The sequence below is a fragment of the Augochlora pura genome, chromosome 11, assembly GCF_028453695.1.
Source record: "Augochlora pura isolate Apur16 chromosome 11, APUR_v2.2.1, whole genome shotgun sequence".
Lineage (NCBI taxonomy): Eukaryota > Metazoa > Arthropoda > Insecta > Hymenoptera > Halictidae > Augochlora > Augochlora pura.
Window position 1 is genome coordinate 508059 of NC_135782.1, and position 19025 is coordinate 527083.

Consider the following 19025-nt stretch of genomic DNA (forward strand, 5'->3'; position numbering starts at 1 on the left):
AGGATTTTCAGAGATTCGAGGTTCTATGCTCGTTGCTCCAATCCTTTCGAGTGCCCAAGGTTACTCGGAAGGGTGCGAGCAACGGCGCATGGAACGGTATTTAAAAAATTGCAATTGACAATGGTTAGCGTATCGTGCACGACATAATTTCCACTTGTGCGTGTGTGTGATTAGGTAGTGGATTTTGCGTCGGTTTTTTAAAATTGTAATTACGTTGAATAAAACATATTCCATTCGCGATCCATGTCATGCAACGTGGATCCGTATGGAATATGTATAGAATGTTCATTCGCTATTCTTATTTCGAGAATTGTATACTCTACTTAAGAGATGCTTATTGTAAAACGACTGTCATTAATAGTCGATTAGAGTCGCGAGAAAATAAATTTTAATTTTTATAAAATCGCAATGATCGCTACCATTGTCAGTCGATTTCAGGAACTAACATGTACCATAGTTGTGAATGAATGTGATCATGTTGGGGTGTCAGAGGCGTCCCGGGACGTTCTCCGCAGGTTAGCACCTCAGCGTATGTGTGCGAATCGTGAAGCGAATGTGTTGGTGTGATTGCTTTGCTATTTTTTAAATATAGGATTAGGTAGGATAGGTAACTTGCCTTAGCGTGTGTGTATGTGAACTGTTAGGTAGGGCCGGGACTGACCGTCGTTCTCTTTCGGGTAGACCGCGATTCGCCCGACGGTCAGTCACCGGTAGGGCTCAAAGGGTTCGATTCGAGCTTTATTCGAAGGGTGCATGACGTTCGATGTTATAGCTCGAAATCGACCCTTTGAAAATTCTCTTAGCTTCCGCGGTCGCGAACGCGTACGCGCGGGAATTAGGGTTTTCGAAACGAAACGATACCGGCTCCATTGCACCAGCAGGATTATCGGCTTTTTTCGAAACATTGTTACTTTGTTTCGGAAATCGTTGGTTTTCTACTAGCTGCGGAGCACGTGTAGGGTTCTAGGTTCATCAGGCGATCCGCCGAAGAAAGAAGAGGCTAAATGCCGAAGAGGCCTCTCCGACAAACTGTCGAGAGAGGCCACCATATTTTCGTTACCACTTTGTCACTGTACTCGTTTGTTAAAATTGTAGTTGTAGTTGTAGTAGTAGTAGTAGTAGTAGTAGTGTATGGGCAGGCCTTGCCGCCCCGACGATCAGCGCAGATGGGCACGTCCGCGATTTGCAAGTAGCGTTGCGAAATGGCCACGCGTTGCTTTAATCAATTTTGAGCAGAGATAAAAATTAGTGTTCTAAATAAAATAGACACGATTTCCATTACTATTGAAATAAATTCTCTAAAGCGTAGCGTTGCGAATGAAATAATCGCGATTTCATCTTGTTTCTTATGCATAGTAACTTTAAATATAGCGTTCCGAATAAATAGAATCTCGCGTTGCTTTGATCAATTTTTAACGTTTCTCAAAGTCTATTTACTTTCGAAAACTTGTCTTTTGGATCTCTGTTCGTTGAATTAGCGTTGCGTTGATACAATCGCGTTGCAGTAGTTTTGCTTTTTGACTTTTCAGACGCCCATGCTGCTGCTGCAACGATCGGCTCGGGTGGGCGCATCCGCGACTTGCCATAGCGTTGCGAATTAATCGCGCGTTGCTTCAGTCAATTGTTCGAACAGAAATTGAACTTAGTGTTGCGCAACTGATCGCGTTCGAACTTGCAAATTTCCTTAAATTTTTCAAAGTCGATAAAGCAGCTGCTTTTAAGAATCAAAGTTAACTTTTGGCATTTCTGTTCGTTGTGTTAGCGTTGCGTTTAAATACTCGCGTTGCAAGTAGCTTCACTTTCGTATTTCCAGACGCCCACGCCGACGCCGCAACAATGGACAGGCATCTCGCCGTCCCAACGAACAGCTCGGATGGGCAAATCGCGATTTTTGCAATAGAGTATTTGTCTTTGAATCAATTTCAAAGTTAGCGTCGCGAAATGATCGCGTTGCAGTAGCTGCGTTCGTTTTTCAGGGCCCATGCCGGAGCTGCGACGCTCCGCAGTATGGCATTCGTGAGTTTTTCTTAGAGTCGCGAGTCGAATTAGAATTAAAAGTTCGCGAAATAGTTATTAACGAAGCGATTTAAATCGCGTTGTCTTAGAGTCGCGAAAATTGCAACGCGTTGCATTAGAGTTTCGAAATAAATGCCACACTGCGGATAGCCGAACCAAGGATTGCTGCATCGTCGACGGGTTCCTTTTAGCGTTGCGTGAAAATAGATCAAAGTGCACGGGAGTTCTCCATTTACAATGAAATAAATTAGTATCACGACAAAAAATACACTGACCGCGGTTTGCTTTTATACAGCAATGTCTGTTTCTTAAAATAGCGTTGTGCAAGCACGGTCCATTCGCGCGTATGTTTCTGCAATACATATCGAGTGGACCATCATTTCTGTCGATTTTTCACATCATTTTTGCTCATTTCTTATTTTTATGTATTTTTTTACTTCTTACTCATATGTATTTTATATTACTTAAACTCATAGACAGTTTTAGCCAATGAGGAGGAAATAACATTCCACAAAATTGCAGAAATATCATCGAGGGATGCCAGTGTTGCGTTATTAATTAAGTCGTGCGTTAATTATTAAGTTGATTATCATCCACCGTCAGATCATCATTCGCCGTGGGATGCGTCCAAGCGATTTATTACTTAATTGCGTGAGTGCGTTAGTTATTTATGATGAAACGTCGTGGTAAGAAAAGTATTCGAACTTGGTATTCCTCCGATCGGAGGTCCTTCAGGGGCTCGGTCATGGGAGGGGCCCTTGAGTGAGTACGGGGAGTAGCGTCCCCGAAGTACCCGAGGCGCCTATAGGTCGTTAGGGTTCTCAATTTAATTTTTTTAGATTTCGTTTGATTTTCCAATGTTGGTTCAGTTTCTCATGTCATTTGGATGTTCATTGTTGGACTTTTTCTTCAAATTGCACTCGTGTGCGGGTTAGTTTGGCACTCGTGTGCTGGTGTTGGTTTCCTTGTTTCACCTCGTCATTCTTTACATGTTCTAATTAACTAATAATTTTTTTAAAAATTTTTCAGGTCATCCGCCGTGGGATTATCATCCGCCGTGGGATCATCATTCGCCGTGGGACCATCATCCGCCGTGGGATCATCATCCGACTTGGGAACATCGTCCGCCGTGGGATGCGTGCGACTTGTTAATTATTGCGTCTTATCTAAGTAGTATTAAGGCGCCTATAGGTCGTTAGGGTTTTCAGTTTAATTTCTTAAAACTTCGTTTGGTTTTTGAATGTGGGTTGCGTTTCCGATGTGATTCCGTTGTTCAGCGTTGGATTTCCTCTTCAAATTGCACTCGTGTGCGGGTTAGTTTGGCACTCGTGTGCTGGTGTTGGTTTCCTTGTTTCACCTCGTCATTCTTTACATGTTCTAATTAACTAATAATTTTTTTCAGATTATTTCAGGTCATCCACCTTGGGAACATCATCCGAATTGGGATCACCATTCGCCTTGGGAACATCATCCGCCGTGGGATGCGTGCGACTTGTTAATTATTGCGTCTTATCTGAGTAGTATTAAGATCACTCAGGGGCCTCCGTCCCACGGGACATGCCCCGTGGGGGGCACGGGGTGTAGCGTCCCCGAGTTACCCGAATCGCTAAAAGTATGTCGAGTATTATTGCCTTAGCTTTGCTCGTTCAACATTCGTTGTCAATTAACGGTCCAACCATGGTGGTCCTGCTTGCGCAATCTCTCGGAGTCTCGTAGATCATCTTGTTCGGCGAGGTATCATGCGGTTTGAGCATCCAATCGTTCATCCTCCTGCAGCGGTGGACAGTCTCCCTTCGCTTCGGCATGTAAGACGCCCGCAACCCCTTCATTGGGGGGAGGGCGCAGGGGGAGAATGTTCAACGTTGTAGGTGGATGTCGCGATTGGCTGCTCATTCCAATTGTACCTCGTCGAATAATGATATCTGCGGAATTCCGAGGCTTGTGCAAGTATTGCTCGCGTCGCGCCACCCTCGCTCGAGTCCGGGCCTTCTGCTCTGGCTCGTTTTTCATTTTCTTTTTGAAAGAATCAGAACCTTCTGCTCTGATTCACTTTGGTCCCAGTGGTTAGGTGGCTTCTCCATCGATCCACTTTTGGTCCGCAATAGTACTCGACATATTATTTCACCGGTGAAAGGGAGGGAGCCATAACGAATGCCGGCTTCGTTCTGACTCCCTTCCGAGTCTCCACTCCAGCAACCTCCACGTGGTGAGACTCGGGCAATCGATGTAATTGTCGATTTCTAATCAGCTGTAAATTCGTTTGCAACTGATTCGAAATCGACAATTACTTCGAGCTAATGGCTGGATTTTTTTAATAGTACAGACACGCAAAAATTTACTTAACGAATACGTTTTCGATTATCTTATGCGGTAATAGTTTTTATCATTTGAGGCTTCTTTGAAAGTCGAATTTCACACAGTAGGATGTACCTATGGCGCGACCCAATCGAATGATTGTGCGAAGTATTATTCTTTTACGCTGGATGTATGCAGCGCCAATTAGTCTACTGACAGAACGCTCGAAACGTTAACCAAATAATACCGACAGAGTAAATTATACCAGCGATAGTAGAACCACTTGTGATTAAATCCCGAATTTCTGCCCGTAGTCTGCGGTATCTGTTATTGTCTGTACAGCGGGAAGACTGTGAAATGAAATAAAACATTTCATAATTATTTATTAGAGTAAACAATGAGTGAAATATTTGTTAAAATATAGGTTTCCATATCGTGCCTAAAATGATTTCGAAGCTATTGTGCACTGATGTTCTGGCTATCCACTGCAGAGGTAACTTCATCTTTGTAGGTTAGTTCAGATTATTTAAAATTTATTAAAAATTCTAAAATATACACTTTTCTATTATTTCTTCTTCAACTCTGACATCGTTTATTCGATTTCGTTACAGGTGTAGGTACGACATTGCATATTTTTCGTGCTGACACTTTTGTGTTGGAAACAAAAATAGACTGTCTTTATCCAAATAATATACATGGAATTGCTCAAGGCCCTAATAATAAATTAGCTGTGTTTGGTGCTAATACTTTTTCTACTTATCGTATTTGTACAAAAGAAGATACCTTGCAGTAAGTATATTAAATATTATTGTAAATGTTTCTTAAAAATAAATATTTATTTCAGAATTAAAGAAGATAGTAACAAAGAGCATGTGACTGATTGGATAATAACAGTGAAATGGTTTACTTTTTCGAAATGTGATTATTTAGTTATTTTATCGGCTCATAATAGCTTATATATATATGATACATCCAACAATTGTTATCAAGAGAAATGGTGTAAAGAAAAATGTATTCTGTATCCTTCTTTAAACATATTGAAACATTAACTAGATAATAAAACTTAACTATATTCGAGTTAGATATGCTGGTTTCATTTTTGTAAAAAGTAACAAAGACTTAGTAGTCTTTAGTGGAACTGTTTTTCAAGAAATACTTATTTGGGAATTAAATCCTATTAATTGTTCAAACAAAGCTGCGGTGGTTTTACACCGCTTACAGGGACACAATGTTAGTACAAGTTGATTAATGAAAGGGTCAAATTCTTATAAATTGTTGCTATCTTAATACATTTTTTTCCAGGGTGTAATTTTTTCAGTTACATTTGATCCTGTTACAAACTTTATTTGTTCTACTTCCGATGACAGAACGATCAGATTATGGTCTATAAATTGTAATGGTAGAGAAAATGAAACCGATGTGAATTGGAAAGAAGCAAAAATAATGTTAACAAGGACAATGTTTGGTCATACAGCTAGGGTATGGAAGTGTATTATAAACAATGAAACTTTAATAACGATAGGTGAAGTAAGTAATGTAAAACGTGAAATATTATTAATGATATTCTGTATTTTAATATATTTACCATTTAAGGATTCTCTTATGTGCATATGGTCATTAAATGGTAAATTACTCGACAAAATTTGTGCACATCACGGGGCTGCCATATGGAGCATCGATACATCGGACGATAAAAAATATGTTTTTACCGGTGGAGCTGATGGGGCAGTTCACGCGTGGTCTCTCGTTAACGATTACGCTCGAAAAGTTTCTGTGATACCCGACAACATTTTGCGTTCTTCACCGAAACATGTTTGTCATTTAAGTAATGGAAACTTTCTGGTGTTCAACGAGGATGGGAATCTTTTTATTGTTAACAAATTGTACAATGATCCGATAGAATCGCTATGTCTAAAGAAATATAGTTCTTACTGCGTTATGGAAGTATCTCTATGCCGATCTCGAGTTTGCTTTGCATCGAAAGATGGAGACATAAGTATCTATAAAGGTAGATATTATTAAACTATATTGTATACATACAGGGTGAGAAGTCTGTGAGAAGATTCTTCCTTGTCATGAAAAGTATATCGATCGTTCAGTTACTTGTACAACATACTTTCAGTAACTAGTAAAAAATTAGAATTAATTATCGAAGAAAAGATAATGGACAGTCAGATTCTTTCTATTCAATGGTTACAAGATGATAAAATAGTAGCTTGTGGATCAGATGGGATATTGAAAATAGTAGTTGTCTCTGATATGATAGGTACGTATTCTACACCGATTTTGCAGTTATTTATTTTAATTCTATTCCGTTTTGCAAACAGCATCTACCGCTATAGAATCAACGTATTTATTACCACCAAGTCGAGAACGTTGGTTGACAGCTGCCGTACTTTACGGAGGATTATTAATATGCGGTGATAGATCTGGAAATATGCACGTTTTTGAACTCAAAGAATACGTTTCACCAGAGGAAATAGATATAAAAGAAGCTAATGATAAACCTATTCAAACTTTTACAAAAGTTCATGGAAAAATTGGCATTCAAAACTTTTTAATAATAGATTCAAAATTGGTATCGTCGGGTCGTGATGGAATGTTAAGATTTTACGAATTGAAAGAGCACGGAAATTCCAAACTATTGCGTATTTTACATAAAAAGAAGATGCCAATGGATTGGATCAGTAAGAGTTTAAAAATTTCTGATGACATTTTGATATTGGGTTTCAAAGAGGTATAAATATTTAGAAAGATCTGATTTCATACGACCAATATGTTTCACACTATTTTTTTACACTCAATCACTTTCAGATAGAGTTTTTGGTATACAGCATGTTCCAACATAGAACAATAGCGAGAATTTCTTGCGGTGGAGGTCACAGGTCGTGGGATTGTATGTTATCCGGTGATTTAATTTCATTCCTTTATATTCGTAACAAACGAGTATATGTTTTTGAATTGTCGTTAAATTCTATTAAATCTCCAGTTTTATTAGTAAGTAATTGATTTGAGTCTTTTACGCTCGTGCCTGAAACGATGGTAACATTTTCATTGTTTTATTTTGAAATATTCAGAATGGATTCCATACAAAAGAAGTGTATTGCATCGATCGTATACTGAAACTCGGCCAGGAGAATATTTTAATATCCGGAGGAGAAGATGGCAGTCTACGTGTCTCAGCTATAACAAATACATTGACAAAGAACAATTTAACTTTTCGAACGTTGAACATTTTTAATGGTCATATATCCAGCATAAAATCTATAATCACCATTAGTTTGCAATCGAATTTATTATGCAATAAATACCTTGTCTTTTCGGTTGGTGGAAGAGCACAGTTGAAGGTATGGGAAATCGATATAAAAAACTGTGAGACCACTCTAAAAGACTCAGACATTTCTTGTTCTGATGTCACTTCTCACATGCTGTACGGAATCGATCAAATTCGAAGAAAACAATTGCAAGAACGCAATCAGTCTTATATTATCCAACCTGAGACTAGATACATGGATATTACGATCTATCGTGATTTACAAAATTTAGATTACATATTCCTTTTTATTGCTTGCGCAGATGGATTCGTCAGGTAAATCGTTTGCTGCACAAAATTTAATACTGTACAGTAGTAATGAATTAACCATAAAAGTTGTTTCTCTTTTTCCATAAAATACTTCTAGAAAAACGGAACGAACATTTATTCTTTGTGATATTTCATTTACAGAATATTTTTATATAATTTGAGAACAAGATGTGTCTCGTTAAAGATGCATGTGAAAATTGTCGACCGTTGCATCGTAAAAATAAGTATTTTAAAGTTTGATGAAAAAGTAATCCTATTAACGATGTCAACCGATGGAGTTTGTCGTTTTATTGATTTTACCGAAATAATTTCGAAAATATCGAAAGGGATACAAGGCGACAATCAAGAAATAAACGATTGCACCAACATGATTCTTACGAAATTCAAATTACATCAATCTGGAATTAATTCATACGACATAAAACGAATTAATAGCGATGAGTACTTATTGGCAACTGGTGGTGATGATAATTTATTCAGTCTCGTACACTTTAAAATTTGTTTATCCAATGATAATGAACAAATACGCATTATATCACTGTCGAAATGGAATACGTCAACCGCACATTTTGCACAAATTACGGGTCTGTGTACACAAAGCTTAGCGAACTGCCGATCTTTCATAAACGAATTCTTTAAGCATAGTCGTATTTGTTTTAGGTATAAAGTTTTATGGAGAAAATAAAATTTTTAGCATTGGATTGGACCAACAAATCAATATGTATAATTATAATTTCACCAATGATATAGTATCTGTGAAATTGTTGAAAACTACTTTCACGTTCGTAACAGATGTAAAAGGATTAACTTTGTGGGATACACTAAAGTATGCATTTATTAGAAAATACATTTTTCTTCAAATTGGCAACAGATACAGTAAATTTTCCCCAATATTGTCCTTCGGTTTGTAAACAAAGATGGACAATTTTGGAAGAGAAGTTACGATTATTCGAACCTCGCGTCTCGTTTTCGTAGATACCGATTGTCGACAACTATAAAAATGAGACGCAAGGCTCGAATAAACGTATCTCCTCTTCCCAAATTGTCCAGTTTTGTTTACGAACTAAGGGACAATTGGAGACAATTTACTGTATATCTATATTTTAAGTATTGTACTTTTTTAGGAATGACTCGGCTATATGTGCTTATGGTAAAGGTTTTGAAATTTTACTTTGTTAATGACAGACAACGTACAACAACAGGTAACACTGTTTTCGAAAAATATTTCAAACTAAAACGATTACATTTGTGCATATTCTGTTTTTTAAATCTAATTCAAAATATTTGTAATTCTCGTTTTAATAGATAGATGGCAGGTGTACAGAGAGGCAACACGTTAAGTTCAATGCATTCAATGTTAAAATTGTTTCGTATGTCTTTATCTCGTTCCCAAAATATTATTAATAAAGGCATATATTAACGAAAATATTGTTTAATAAAAACATGACAACTATTACAATATCAGCAGTTCGAACGCGAACAAGCATCCTTGATAAATCACTAAGTAAAGGGAAAGGAGAGGTTAGCCTAAGTTGTTTTGCACTTTTGTTTTCAGAACTTGTGCAGTACTGTCAGAATCGAGTGTACACCGTACCAGAATTACAAAACAAGTACGTATATCAACGAAACGATGAAAGTCTTACCCATAAATGGTACTTTTTCATATTTGTTGTTTAGGTTAGCAGAAATAGGTGCAGAAGTTGGGCATAGGATAACAGACCTTTTGGTTATTCGAGAAAAAGGTGGAAAGCGCGAGATCAAATTACTGAATATCTTATTGTTCATCAAAAGTACAGTATGGAAGTCTTTATTTGGTCGTGAAGCTGACAAATTGGAACACGCGAACGATGACGAACGTACCTATTACATTATAGAAAAAGAAGCATTAGTGAATAAGTTTATATCGGTACCGAAAGATAAAGGAAGTCTCAATTGTGCTTCTTTTATTGCCGGAATAGTGGAAGCTATTCTTTGCGATTGTGGTTTTGTGAGTAATAACTCAATGCTCATCATATGAATTTTACAGATTATTTGTATTATTTTATTCTACTCTAATCCTAATTATTACACACAGCCAGCAAAGGTAACAGCACATTGGCATAAAGGAACAACATATATGGTTAAATTCGATGATGCAGTCGTTGCTCGCGACAAACAATTAGAAGATCGATAAATATATTGGTAAAAAAGGCAGAAGGATTGTCGTCATATATTCATTCTACATGAATATAAAGAAAGCAAAGAATATGTGCCCAATGAATTTAGAAAAAATAATGTAGTCTTATTGCTTAAAATCGGATTAAACATTTTATAAATTCTACCAATACATTTTCTCTATATAAAGTTTACTTTAAACACCTTGATGTCACTGACAGTTATGATAAGGCTATGGGCACTTGGATTTGTAGAACAACAGCTTTATTATGTATATTTTCATAGATACATGCTATGATAAATACCATATTTATTATACCACATAGGCAATAATTTTAATTTATAAACTCTACATTTACAAATATACTATTGAATATGTATAGTAATTGGCTATTGATTATTAATTTCTAAATTTATATTCCCTATCAGCGTATTTGATTTGCCCAGTTGAACATTTATAAGCCTCCTCATCCTGTAAGAATCAACGTTTTTTTTTATCATCATAGTATACACGTTGTTTAATGTTGTTATTAAGAGATGAATAAATTACCTTAGACTTTTTTATTATATGGATAACCCCATAAATAGTACCAACAAGAGCAGCTGTACTGATAACAACAAATCTTACGTTCAAGTTTTGAAGTAAATGATAATAGCTTCTCACATAACTATATCTGTGTATCCCAGGATCCATCTGTATATTTAAACAAAAGTATTACGTGTAACGATATACTATATTATACACCATCATAAAACAAATTTGCACGAATGTCTTACATAATTTTCACATTTCATACAAGTACTGTTAAAATATCTAATGTATAATATTGAAAACCAATTAAATAAGAACTAAGGAACGAAAGACAATTATAGACTACGTTTAGTTAAGTTCTTTTTTCGGTAAATCGTCATAAACCTCAAAGTCGTAAAAGTGAGGTTAGCAATTAAAAGATACATACAGCAAGTTTTTGATTTACTGGATTATGAATTTGTTTCAAATAAGATTCGCGCAATTCTTTTCTTTTTGCATCTCTCCATTCTATTGTTTCTCTAACTTTCGGAGAAACATCAAACGATTCTATTCTGTTCGAGCCCATCCTTTTGGACAAGAAATTACGGTACGTTTACACACTGTACATACGTGCTACATAAATACATATGTGCATGCCTCTTATTTACATGCACGTACATCAGATCCTATTCCTGCTGCACACCTCTAGGCCGCGGTTTGACCCGTTAGCGAAAGCGCATAGAAATTTTCTTTGCTTTGATTGGTTGGTGATTCACTGCTGAGGCAGGATCCATTATAAATCCCCCCCGTGTACTGTGTATCATTTCGTATAACCTAAAACTTGAAACTGATTTCGGCGTGAACAGGAATCATTTCAGAAACAGAAATATTTTGTAAATTTAATTGTCTGTACATATCCAAGAAAATGGTATTTTTAACTGCTCGATTATTTCCAAGATGTCCAGGCCCAGATGAATTTTGGCGAAAACGACAAATATTTAAACTAGCTGCTGTAAGTGTGTAATTAGCATTTTCTCTTGTAATATGAAACAAAATAGATTTTTTTTGTTTTGATTAAAATTGAACCATTTAATTATTTAGCACTACATCGGTAGAAGAAGAAACTGTTACAGCATAGCTATTAGAAATGTACACAGGGCTTTGTTAAAATCAACAATGGGAAGACAACTTAAAAAGGAAGATATGAAAAAGGTAACAGGTACGCTCTTCTTCTTTCGAACATTTTACGATAGATGGAATAATTATTTACAGCTCTGGGAAACTAGAATAGAAGCTGCTAGCAACGAACATGGTATTAATTTGAGAACATTAATGGAAGGATTGACCAGGTGTAACATTTTACTTGATCGCAAATCTTTAGCAACTCTAGCGGTATGGGAACCACGAACGTTTAAAAGTTTATCAGATGTTGCTCGTGCAAAAGTAAATATAGGAGGTAGTACAAAGATTTCTATGCCTGAAAGAATTTTGACCAAGGGATTAGCAGACAATTAAGTAAACACGTTTAATTGTAACATTTATTATGCTGTGAATAAAATTAAATATTTACATGAAACGTATATTCTGGAAACTCTTTTGAAGAAAGAACAGAATAAAATATTATTATCTGCAATTCATTTTATTGCAATGAAAATCCTTTTGGTTTAAATAATACCTTTATACTTGAGAATATCAATCTTACTGTTTGGCGTTGACAATTTTTACAAAATCTGGTTTCAAGGATGCCCCTCCAACTAAAAATCCATCAATGTCTTTTTCTTTTGCTAGATCTTTTGCATTGTCGGCCGTCACTGATCCTCCGTAAATAATTTGAACAGTCTCTGCAACTGTTGGATTCAAATTGGTAGAAAACCATTGTCTCAGTTTATCATGTACTTCTTGAGCTTGTTGAGGAGTGGCCGTTTTTCCAGTTCCAATTGCCCATACTGGTTCATAGGCAACAACTACATTATCCCAAGATTTGATTTTATCAGCGATAGCTTTGGTTTGCCTAAAGACTACTTCTTCAGTTTTACCAGCCTCACGCTCCTCTAATTTTTCTCCAATACAGGCAATTACCTATACATCAAAAGTATTCCTATTAACTGAAAAGTTGTACAGAAGAAATAATATTGTTTGATACAGAAATTTTAATTACCTTTAACCCTGCATCTAAAGCGTGAGCTACTTTCTCTGCTATTAATTCATCATTTTCACCAAAGACATTTCTTCGTTCAGAATGACCAAGTATTACCCAACGAATTCCATTGTCCACTAGCATAGCAGGACTGATTTCTCCAGTAAATGCTCCTTTCGCTACCTTGTATGTATTTTGAGCACTGACAGCAACATTATCGGGTAAGATATTTTTTACGTATGTCAAATATATTGACGGTACTCCAACAACAACCTCTGTTATAATAATACTATTATTAGCGTTATAAAAATATTACTTGAATATTTTCAAGTTTTGATTACATATTAGATATATTAGAGGAATCGCGAGTTACGTGATCTTCTTCAATCTTACGCGAGAGAGATGAATTATAAATTGTTCTAACACATGTAATAAACGTACCAACGTTTGGATCGAGAGGACCAGCTTTTAAAAACGCGACGATACCATCTATTTCACTTTTGGTTCCATTCATTTTCCAATTACCACCGACAAAAAATTTACGTCCCATGGCTGCTGTTCTGTCTACTAACTTGCACGAATTGTCAATTAAATCACGATTGCAATTTGTTATCGAGCCTTGAACAAATTTCAAAAAATATTCGACTGACCTTCAAGAGTACAGAAGGTGAATTTGGTCGCGTCACGTCACGTCTAGCCCCAATCTCGTTTCAACAAACCCCCACTCTGAATTTCCTATTGTACGTTATACAACGTATGTATGCACATACACGTGTACATGCATTGCATAGCATTTTAGTCACAAATGGCTGTAAAGGGGTATGTACATACATATGTATATAAATATTTACAACTGATAAATTTTAAAAATTTAATAAAATAAAGGTTCTCCGACATGTTATTGATATTAAACACGATTTAAATTAAACGCCAATCTCGCGCAAAAATGAACCAATGAAAGAGCCTTATAGTTCAATCGAACTGTATATGGTAACCATGAACCTGATACATGTCCATGGCTATGGCATGATCGAATTCCTTGGTAGTTCATAGTGATATGTGTGCACATGATTTCTACAAATTTCCTTAGCCGCGGTTCGCTCCATTAGCAAGAACACGAGCAAAAATTAGTTTGCTCTCATTGGTTAATGTCATATCGATGATAAGGCAAGAATGATAGGATAACATTGCGGATTGGATGCCCAGTAAAATAATGGGGATACGAGTGTGTTTGCTTAGAGAGGAAGAAAAACTTGTAGAAGTCCAGATAAGTCCATTATACTGTAACCGTAACTACAAATGTAATCAATAAAGTATCGTATTTGTGCTTATTTAATCATTGGTCGAGTCGAAGTAATATTTTCATCTGTTTATCGATGGTGAGTCTAAAGGAAAATTGTGTAAGCATTTTCTGTTATTTTATTTTAAAATAATATAGAACAGGGAGATTTTTACATATAAAGTCAAATGTTTGCGAACAAAGTCTTAATTATTTTTTTAGTAAGGTTTCAGGATAAATTTTATTCTATAGGTTAAGGAATATGTCTTTGATACATTTGACGTTTTCCGGTAAGCCAGTTTGTGTTTTTGATTATTCATAAGTAAAACATGCAATTTACTTACATCGAGTAAGAAATTTCTCGTTTAAAGTATCCATGTGGCGTATCTTGAAAAGATTACCGCTAAGGAACCGTACAGTTGACTTTTTAATGACAATATATTTGAAGTAATGTATCATTATGAAGTTGCTTCGAAAAACTATAGAATGGTTTTTTATGACATCAAAGTTGTCAGTTATTTCATAACAAAGTTAATATCTTTAATATATATTTTTTTATACAGAAGCTTTAGTACGTTTACATGTGTTAATATTCATTTCACATTATAAAACTACAACTGTAAAGCATTGATTTGATAAACCATGATACACTTATCAATGCTAAATATGGACAATTTTGTACACACGTTTGTTCAAAATTTAAGTTTGAAAATTGAATTTCCTGTTTGTAAAAATCATCCGAAAATCACGTTTATTAAGTATGTTGATAATGCGTATAGAATTAAACGCCGATCATTATTTACAGTTGAAAAGATCAGAAAGATTGATGTACAACAAAATTTAGATTTCTCTAATGAAAGAAGCATACAAAACTTCATAAAAGAAAATGCTGGTTTCTTTGACAAATTGAATTCTTTGAGCAATAAACAGATATTAACTTCACACTTAAATAATATCAATACAAGAATACTGCAGAAGACGAAGGCCAAGAAAAGAAACATTGAAAATATTAAAAAAATGGAGCTGAAAGTATCAAATAAAAATATATCTTGTAAGGAAAAAGTGAGAGCAACTGTAAGACATAAATTGCGCGAATCAAAAACAGAAGTATTACCTAGATTAGAAAGAGATAAGAACATTCATCGAAAAACGAATACAAAAAGCAAATCTGCTAAGGCGGTGATTGAAAATAATAATAAATTCTGTAATGAATCTACTCGTTTTGATAGTTACAAAAGTATCTATAGCTTTGTACCCAAGTATGGTAATCGGAAAACTTTGATTAAAAATAATTGGTTAGAAAATCTGATAGATGTTACAAAAGAGGAAATAGAGACGGCAAGAAAAATCTTATGGTTCCATGCAAAAGATACAGAATTTCTTAGGAGGAAACTACATGTTTCTCTTTATATTGCAAAGGTTATATAATATTATTGATTGTATTTATTTAGAGAACTTTTATTTTTATTTGATTTGCTCGAACATTTATTATACAGAATAAAGATTACGATGTCGACACAAGCAATCGGATGATATATAATCAAATTCTCTGTCACCATGCAATTTTATGTTTGATCGAGCCAAGTGACAAAGTTTTTGTTTTAGTTGAAGATGATTTAACATTTGTTATCAAAAAGTATCTATCACAAGGATATAATTATCATTTTGAATATCAAAGGTATTTGATTTTAAAAGAGTAGCTCTGCGCACATATTTTTAAGGACTATATTATAGGATCAACGAGATGAAATGTTATTATTTCGTTAATAGAGATTCGCAGAACTATTTTACCGCTTTGATTATTTTAAATCATTGGGCTAAAGTTTTAATCCAACACTCGAATACAATGATGATGCGGACAATCTGTGGTATACTAGGATGCGATATACACCAAATATTAGTTTTGCATGGCCCTTAAGAGAAATTGTTGCAGTATATTTTAATGTAAATGTAATGTTGCTACATAATAAAGATATTTGAACAATACTATTTATTGATGTATTTCATAGATAAAATGAGAAAATGGTGAGCGAAGAAGTAGTGGAGTTTAATAAGAAGTCACAGCCAATTTTCAAAAATCCAGTATTTCAGCAAAAATTCCGGCCGACTAGCATCACTGGAAAGAAAAGAACCTGGCGTTCATTGAAGCAGGTCTTGGCTCAGGAACGTGCATTACCGTGGCCCATAGAAATAGTACATTGTATGGATCATTTTTCAACAAATTACTAACGTTATAAAGTAGAGCTTTTTATTATTGTGTTTCAAAACTTTTAGATAGTTCTATTAATGCACCTCCAAGCTTCAAACCAGCAAAGAAATACTCGGATATTTCTGGACTACCGGTACATGTTTAGTAAATCTGCTTGTACTATTACAAAACTGGTTTAATTGTTAAAAAAACATACAGTATATATATATATATATATATTAATTTCATGCAGGCACGATATACGGATCCACAAACAAAGTTATATTATGCGACCGCCGAAGAGTTTGCAACAGTTCGAAGTTTACCAATGGATATAACTGCTGGATACTTGGCATTACGCGGCGCTTCTAGTATAGTTGGCTAATTTATAAAGTTGATGGATCCCTTCTGTTTCGACTTAAATACCTGGCACATGAAAATAGAAGCAATAGTTTTACAATTGTATATTTATTACAGATACTTTAAATGAACAAACACAATCTATAATTCTGCGAATTGTTTATGTTGTACAGTACATATAAACAGAAACATCATAATTTGTTCACAATTAATTGTATAAATCGGTTCGTGCACAATCTACTCTCCTTTCAACGGGATTTCCTGAAATAAATAACTGCACGAATAATTTAGAACGTTTTCATTATTTTATCTTCCTCATCTTTTATATAAGTAATCATTATTAAAAAAGCTTGTCCACTGCAACTTAACGTATGAACTATAGACTAAAATGTCAGAAGAGAATCTTTCAAAAGTATGTTACTGTTCATTCAATCGACCGTTGTATTCTTTTTCTGTTTACAGTTCATTGCACACCTTTATCGATACCTTTGCTACTGCATCACGGGCTGTCACAGCGAGATTGCAAAACTTATTTACAATTGAAAATACAAATAGCATGGCCTACTGAAATATCGCCTGGTGGTGCACTATTCTTAGGTCGCCCCTTTTTATTTTTAACGTTTTTTGAATGTAGATTATTTTAAAGTAGCATAAAAATTTTTCACTCGATTAAGTCAGGTAAATCGCTATCATCGCTATCAATTTCATTGTCTTCGTCTCCCATGTCCTCAAATTTTCTGCAAGATGGCTTATGGGATGACCCTGAACCACCAGAACCACCCAAACCTCCCATTTGTCTCATTATCTGTAAGAAAACGAGAGAATAATAAATAATAATAATAATAACAACACCTAAGTACAGAAAAGGATAATTTTTTTCCTTACGTCTTCTAAATTATCATTTTCGCCCGAGAAAAATTCGTCCCCGCTTTCATCTTCATCCTTCCATTTGTTGAAATCGCTCTTCAGCCAATGAGCTTTTGTTTTTTCCTTTGTTAATCTTGGCCAATACGGTCCCTCATCCTTTTTAGAAAGAACTAATTCGAAAGTCCTTCCTTTTAAGTATTTAATTGTTTTACTTGGAACAATTTCATTATATAGATTGATCGTAACTTCATGCATTTTTTGTTCTGTTCCGCCGATTCCTTTAAAATATATTTTTTCTGGTTCAACTTCAATAACACGATCCTTACAATCTTCTAAGCAGATGGTAACGTATAAAGTATCTCTCCTCTGAGCCCACATAACAGGTGGCGGAGGTAATCTAAAATTAATGAAATAATGTACGGATTACAGAGGCTGGAACGAAGAAGCGAAAACACATATTACAGCAAGAAAAATAATGGAAATTTTTTTATTTGCTCCGATTGTGCTCTGTGGATAAAGTTAATGTCCGTATTGCGTATCGCAAAACACTTGAATATAAATAATTTTATTAGCATCTACGAGTGGTAATGTTACAAACATAGAATTTGTTCATCGAATGTATGCATTTAACGAAGAATAATTAATGGGAAAACTAATTGTACATTACACGGATAAGTCGTTATTTCTTCGCAGAAGAAACATGTGCTCCATTACATGTCTCAGGAGATGTTCGGAGTAACGTGGTAGGTAATCTCGGATATCAAAATTTTCTATATCATATAATCATATTTGAATGATTTCGAATGATCGTCTTACATAACTTAATAAGTGGAATAACAAATTTTTAACAGGACAATCGAGTTTCAATGGGAAAAGGCGTATCTTGAAAATAACGCGGTGAACGCGAAACGTGGAAAAGCGTAAAGGTTGGAAATAAAGTTGTACGGTTTCCGACAAAAACCGCTAGTCATTGCAGATAAAACGATACAGTGCCGTTGCTTGTTAATGAAACAGAATAGAAATAATTGCTCCTTGCTGAAAACATTACGAGGAGGAACGTAGAATTTGAACGTATAATATTTTTGTTTTAAATATTGATAAATAATTGGTACGAAACGCAACTTATTAAAAGCCATGTACAATCAGGATGTTGATCGTCCGATATTTCGTTTGAACTAGAACGTGTGGGGAAGTTTAATATTTCGAAAGAATTAAATTCATCGGAGATGAAACGAAAGAGAGGTAGGAAATTGGCGAGAAAGCCAGACACAAAAAAGTTGATCGAAATTCTTTTCCAGAAATTTCGAGAATCAATAAAGTCATTTTACAACATGGCGGTGTTTCGAAAGCCACGGGGCGGCATTTCAGCCATTCCGACGAATAACCAACGATTTTTGCATCCGAATGGGAAAGGAATACGATTTAGAATTCATAGAGTAGATCCGAGGGAGTTTTCATATAAATTCCATTATACTTACTGGCCTTCTTGAGTCATATTTCCAGAGCTTCGTTCCGCGAGAAGCAAACAAACACAGGGCACTCACGTATCGCGCCGTAGACCTCTGATTCGATAGTGTTTCGAGATTCAATTTTCGATCAAACAAGATGGCGATTGGTTGTTTTCGACGATATCGA

The 19025-nt window shown here is 35.3% G+C and overlaps 7 protein-coding genes across 14 annotated transcripts; 4 read left to right on the plus strand and 3 right to left on the minus strand.

The window, feature by feature from the left end:
- Window positions 1-4621: 4621 nt before the first annotated feature.
- On the plus strand, window positions 4622-9337 carry LOC144477075 (tRNA (34-2'-O)-methyltransferase regulator WDR6-like). 2 transcript variants are annotated; one of them, XM_078194510.1, is made up of 14 exons: window positions 4622-4822; window positions 4923-5100; window positions 5156-5329; window positions 5394-5541; window positions 5614-5838; window positions 5905-6319; window positions 6434-6577; window positions 6639-7048; window positions 7126-7308; window positions 7389-7900; window positions 8036-8478; window positions 8555-8720; window positions 9019-9096; window positions 9200-9337. In XM_078194510.1, exons 1-13 carry the CDS (start codon window positions 4756-4758, stop codon window positions 9071-9073), a joined length of 3120 nt encoding a protein of 1039 aa, XP_078050636.1. In that variant the 5' UTR covers window positions 4622-4755; the 3' UTR covers window positions 9074-9096; window positions 9200-9337. The 2 variants fall into 2 exon arrangements, with proteins under 2 accessions (XP_078050636.1, XP_078050638.1); XM_078194512.1 differs by having other exon boundaries at window positions 5614-5790.
- Window positions 9200-10218, plus strand: LOC144477083 (trafficking protein particle complex subunit 5-like). The gene is made up of 3 exons (XM_078194534.1): window positions 9200-9504; window positions 9572-9881; window positions 9969-10218. The coding sequence occupies exons 1-3, from the start codon at window positions 9338-9340 to the stop codon at window positions 10065-10067; spliced, it is 576 nt and encodes a 191-aa protein (XP_078050660.1). The 5' UTR covers window positions 9200-9337; the 3' UTR covers window positions 10068-10218.
- A 72-nt stretch (window positions 10219-10290) lies between these two features.
- Window positions 10291-11201, minus strand: Nd-b15 (NADH dehydrogenase (ubiquinone) B15 subunit). The gene is made up of 3 exons (XM_078194537.1): window positions 11008-11201; window positions 10599-10742; window positions 10291-10520 (listed from the first exon to the last, which is right to left on the minus strand). The coding sequence occupies exons 1-3, from the start codon at window positions 11143-11145 to the stop codon at window positions 10449-10451; spliced, it is 354 nt and encodes a 117-aa protein (XP_078050663.1). The 5' UTR covers window positions 11146-11201; the 3' UTR covers window positions 10291-10448.
- A 150-nt stretch (window positions 11202-11351) lies between these two features.
- Window positions 11352-12139, plus strand: Mrpl20 (mitochondrial ribosomal protein L20). Its single transcript, XM_078194536.1, has 3 exons — window positions 11352-11571; window positions 11661-11771; window positions 11832-12139. The coding sequence occupies exons 1-3, from the start codon at window positions 11485-11487 to the stop codon at window positions 12072-12074; spliced, it is 441 nt and encodes a 146-aa protein (XP_078050662.1). The 5' UTR covers window positions 11352-11484; the 3' UTR covers window positions 12075-12139.
- Tpi (triose phosphate isomerase) lies at window positions 12080-13443 on the minus strand. Of its 3 annotated transcripts, none has more exons than XM_078194531.1 (4): window positions 13347-13443; window positions 13138-13263; window positions 12718-12971; window positions 12080-12638 (listed from the first exon to the last, which is right to left on the minus strand). In XM_078194531.1, exons 2-4 carry the CDS (start codon window positions 13244-13246, stop codon window positions 12258-12260), a joined length of 744 nt encoding a protein of 247 aa, XP_078050657.1. In that variant the 5' UTR covers window positions 13247-13263; window positions 13347-13443; the 3' UTR covers window positions 12080-12257. The 3 variants fall into 3 exon arrangements, with proteins under 3 accessions (XP_078050657.1, XP_078050658.1, XP_078050655.1); XM_078194532.1 differs by having other exon boundaries at window positions 13138-13267; window positions 13347-13421; XM_078194529.1 differs by having other exon boundaries at window positions 13138-13413.
- A 420-nt stretch (window positions 13444-13863) lies between these two features.
- Window positions 13864-17053, plus strand: LOC144477079 (INO80 complex subunit C-like). Of its 5 annotated transcripts, XM_078194524.1 has the most exons (5): window positions 14107-14265; window positions 14781-15394; window positions 15472-15653; window positions 15746-15919; window positions 15985-16123. In XM_078194524.1, the coding sequence occupies exons 1-4, from the start codon at window positions 14238-14240 to the stop codon at window positions 15891-15893; spliced, it is 972 nt and encodes a 323-aa protein (XP_078050650.1). In that variant the 5' UTR covers window positions 14107-14237; the 3' UTR covers window positions 15894-15919; window positions 15985-16123. The 5 variants fall into 5 exon arrangements, with proteins under 5 accessions (XP_078050652.1, XP_078050651.1, XP_078050653.1 ...); XM_078194526.1 differs by lacking the exons at window positions 14107-14265; window positions 14781-15394; window positions 15472-15653; window positions 15746-15919 and adding exons at window positions 13864-14096; window positions 16250-16323; window positions 16417-17053 and having other exon boundaries at window positions 15985-16175; XM_078194525.1 differs by lacking the exons at window positions 14107-14265; window positions 14781-15394; window positions 15472-15653; window positions 15746-15919 and adding exons at window positions 13885-14075; window positions 16250-16323; window positions 16417-17053 and having other exon boundaries at window positions 15985-16175.
- P23 (cytosolic prostaglandin E synthase) lies at window positions 16613-18979 on the minus strand. Its single transcript, XM_078194535.1, has 3 exons — window positions 18869-18979; window positions 17409-17787; window positions 16613-17328 (listed from the first exon to the last, which is right to left on the minus strand). Exons 1-3 carry the CDS (start codon window positions 18883-18885, stop codon window positions 17185-17187), a joined length of 540 nt encoding a protein of 179 aa, XP_078050661.1. The 5' UTR covers window positions 18886-18979; the 3' UTR covers window positions 16613-17184.
- Window positions 18980-19025: the final 46 nt, after the last annotated feature.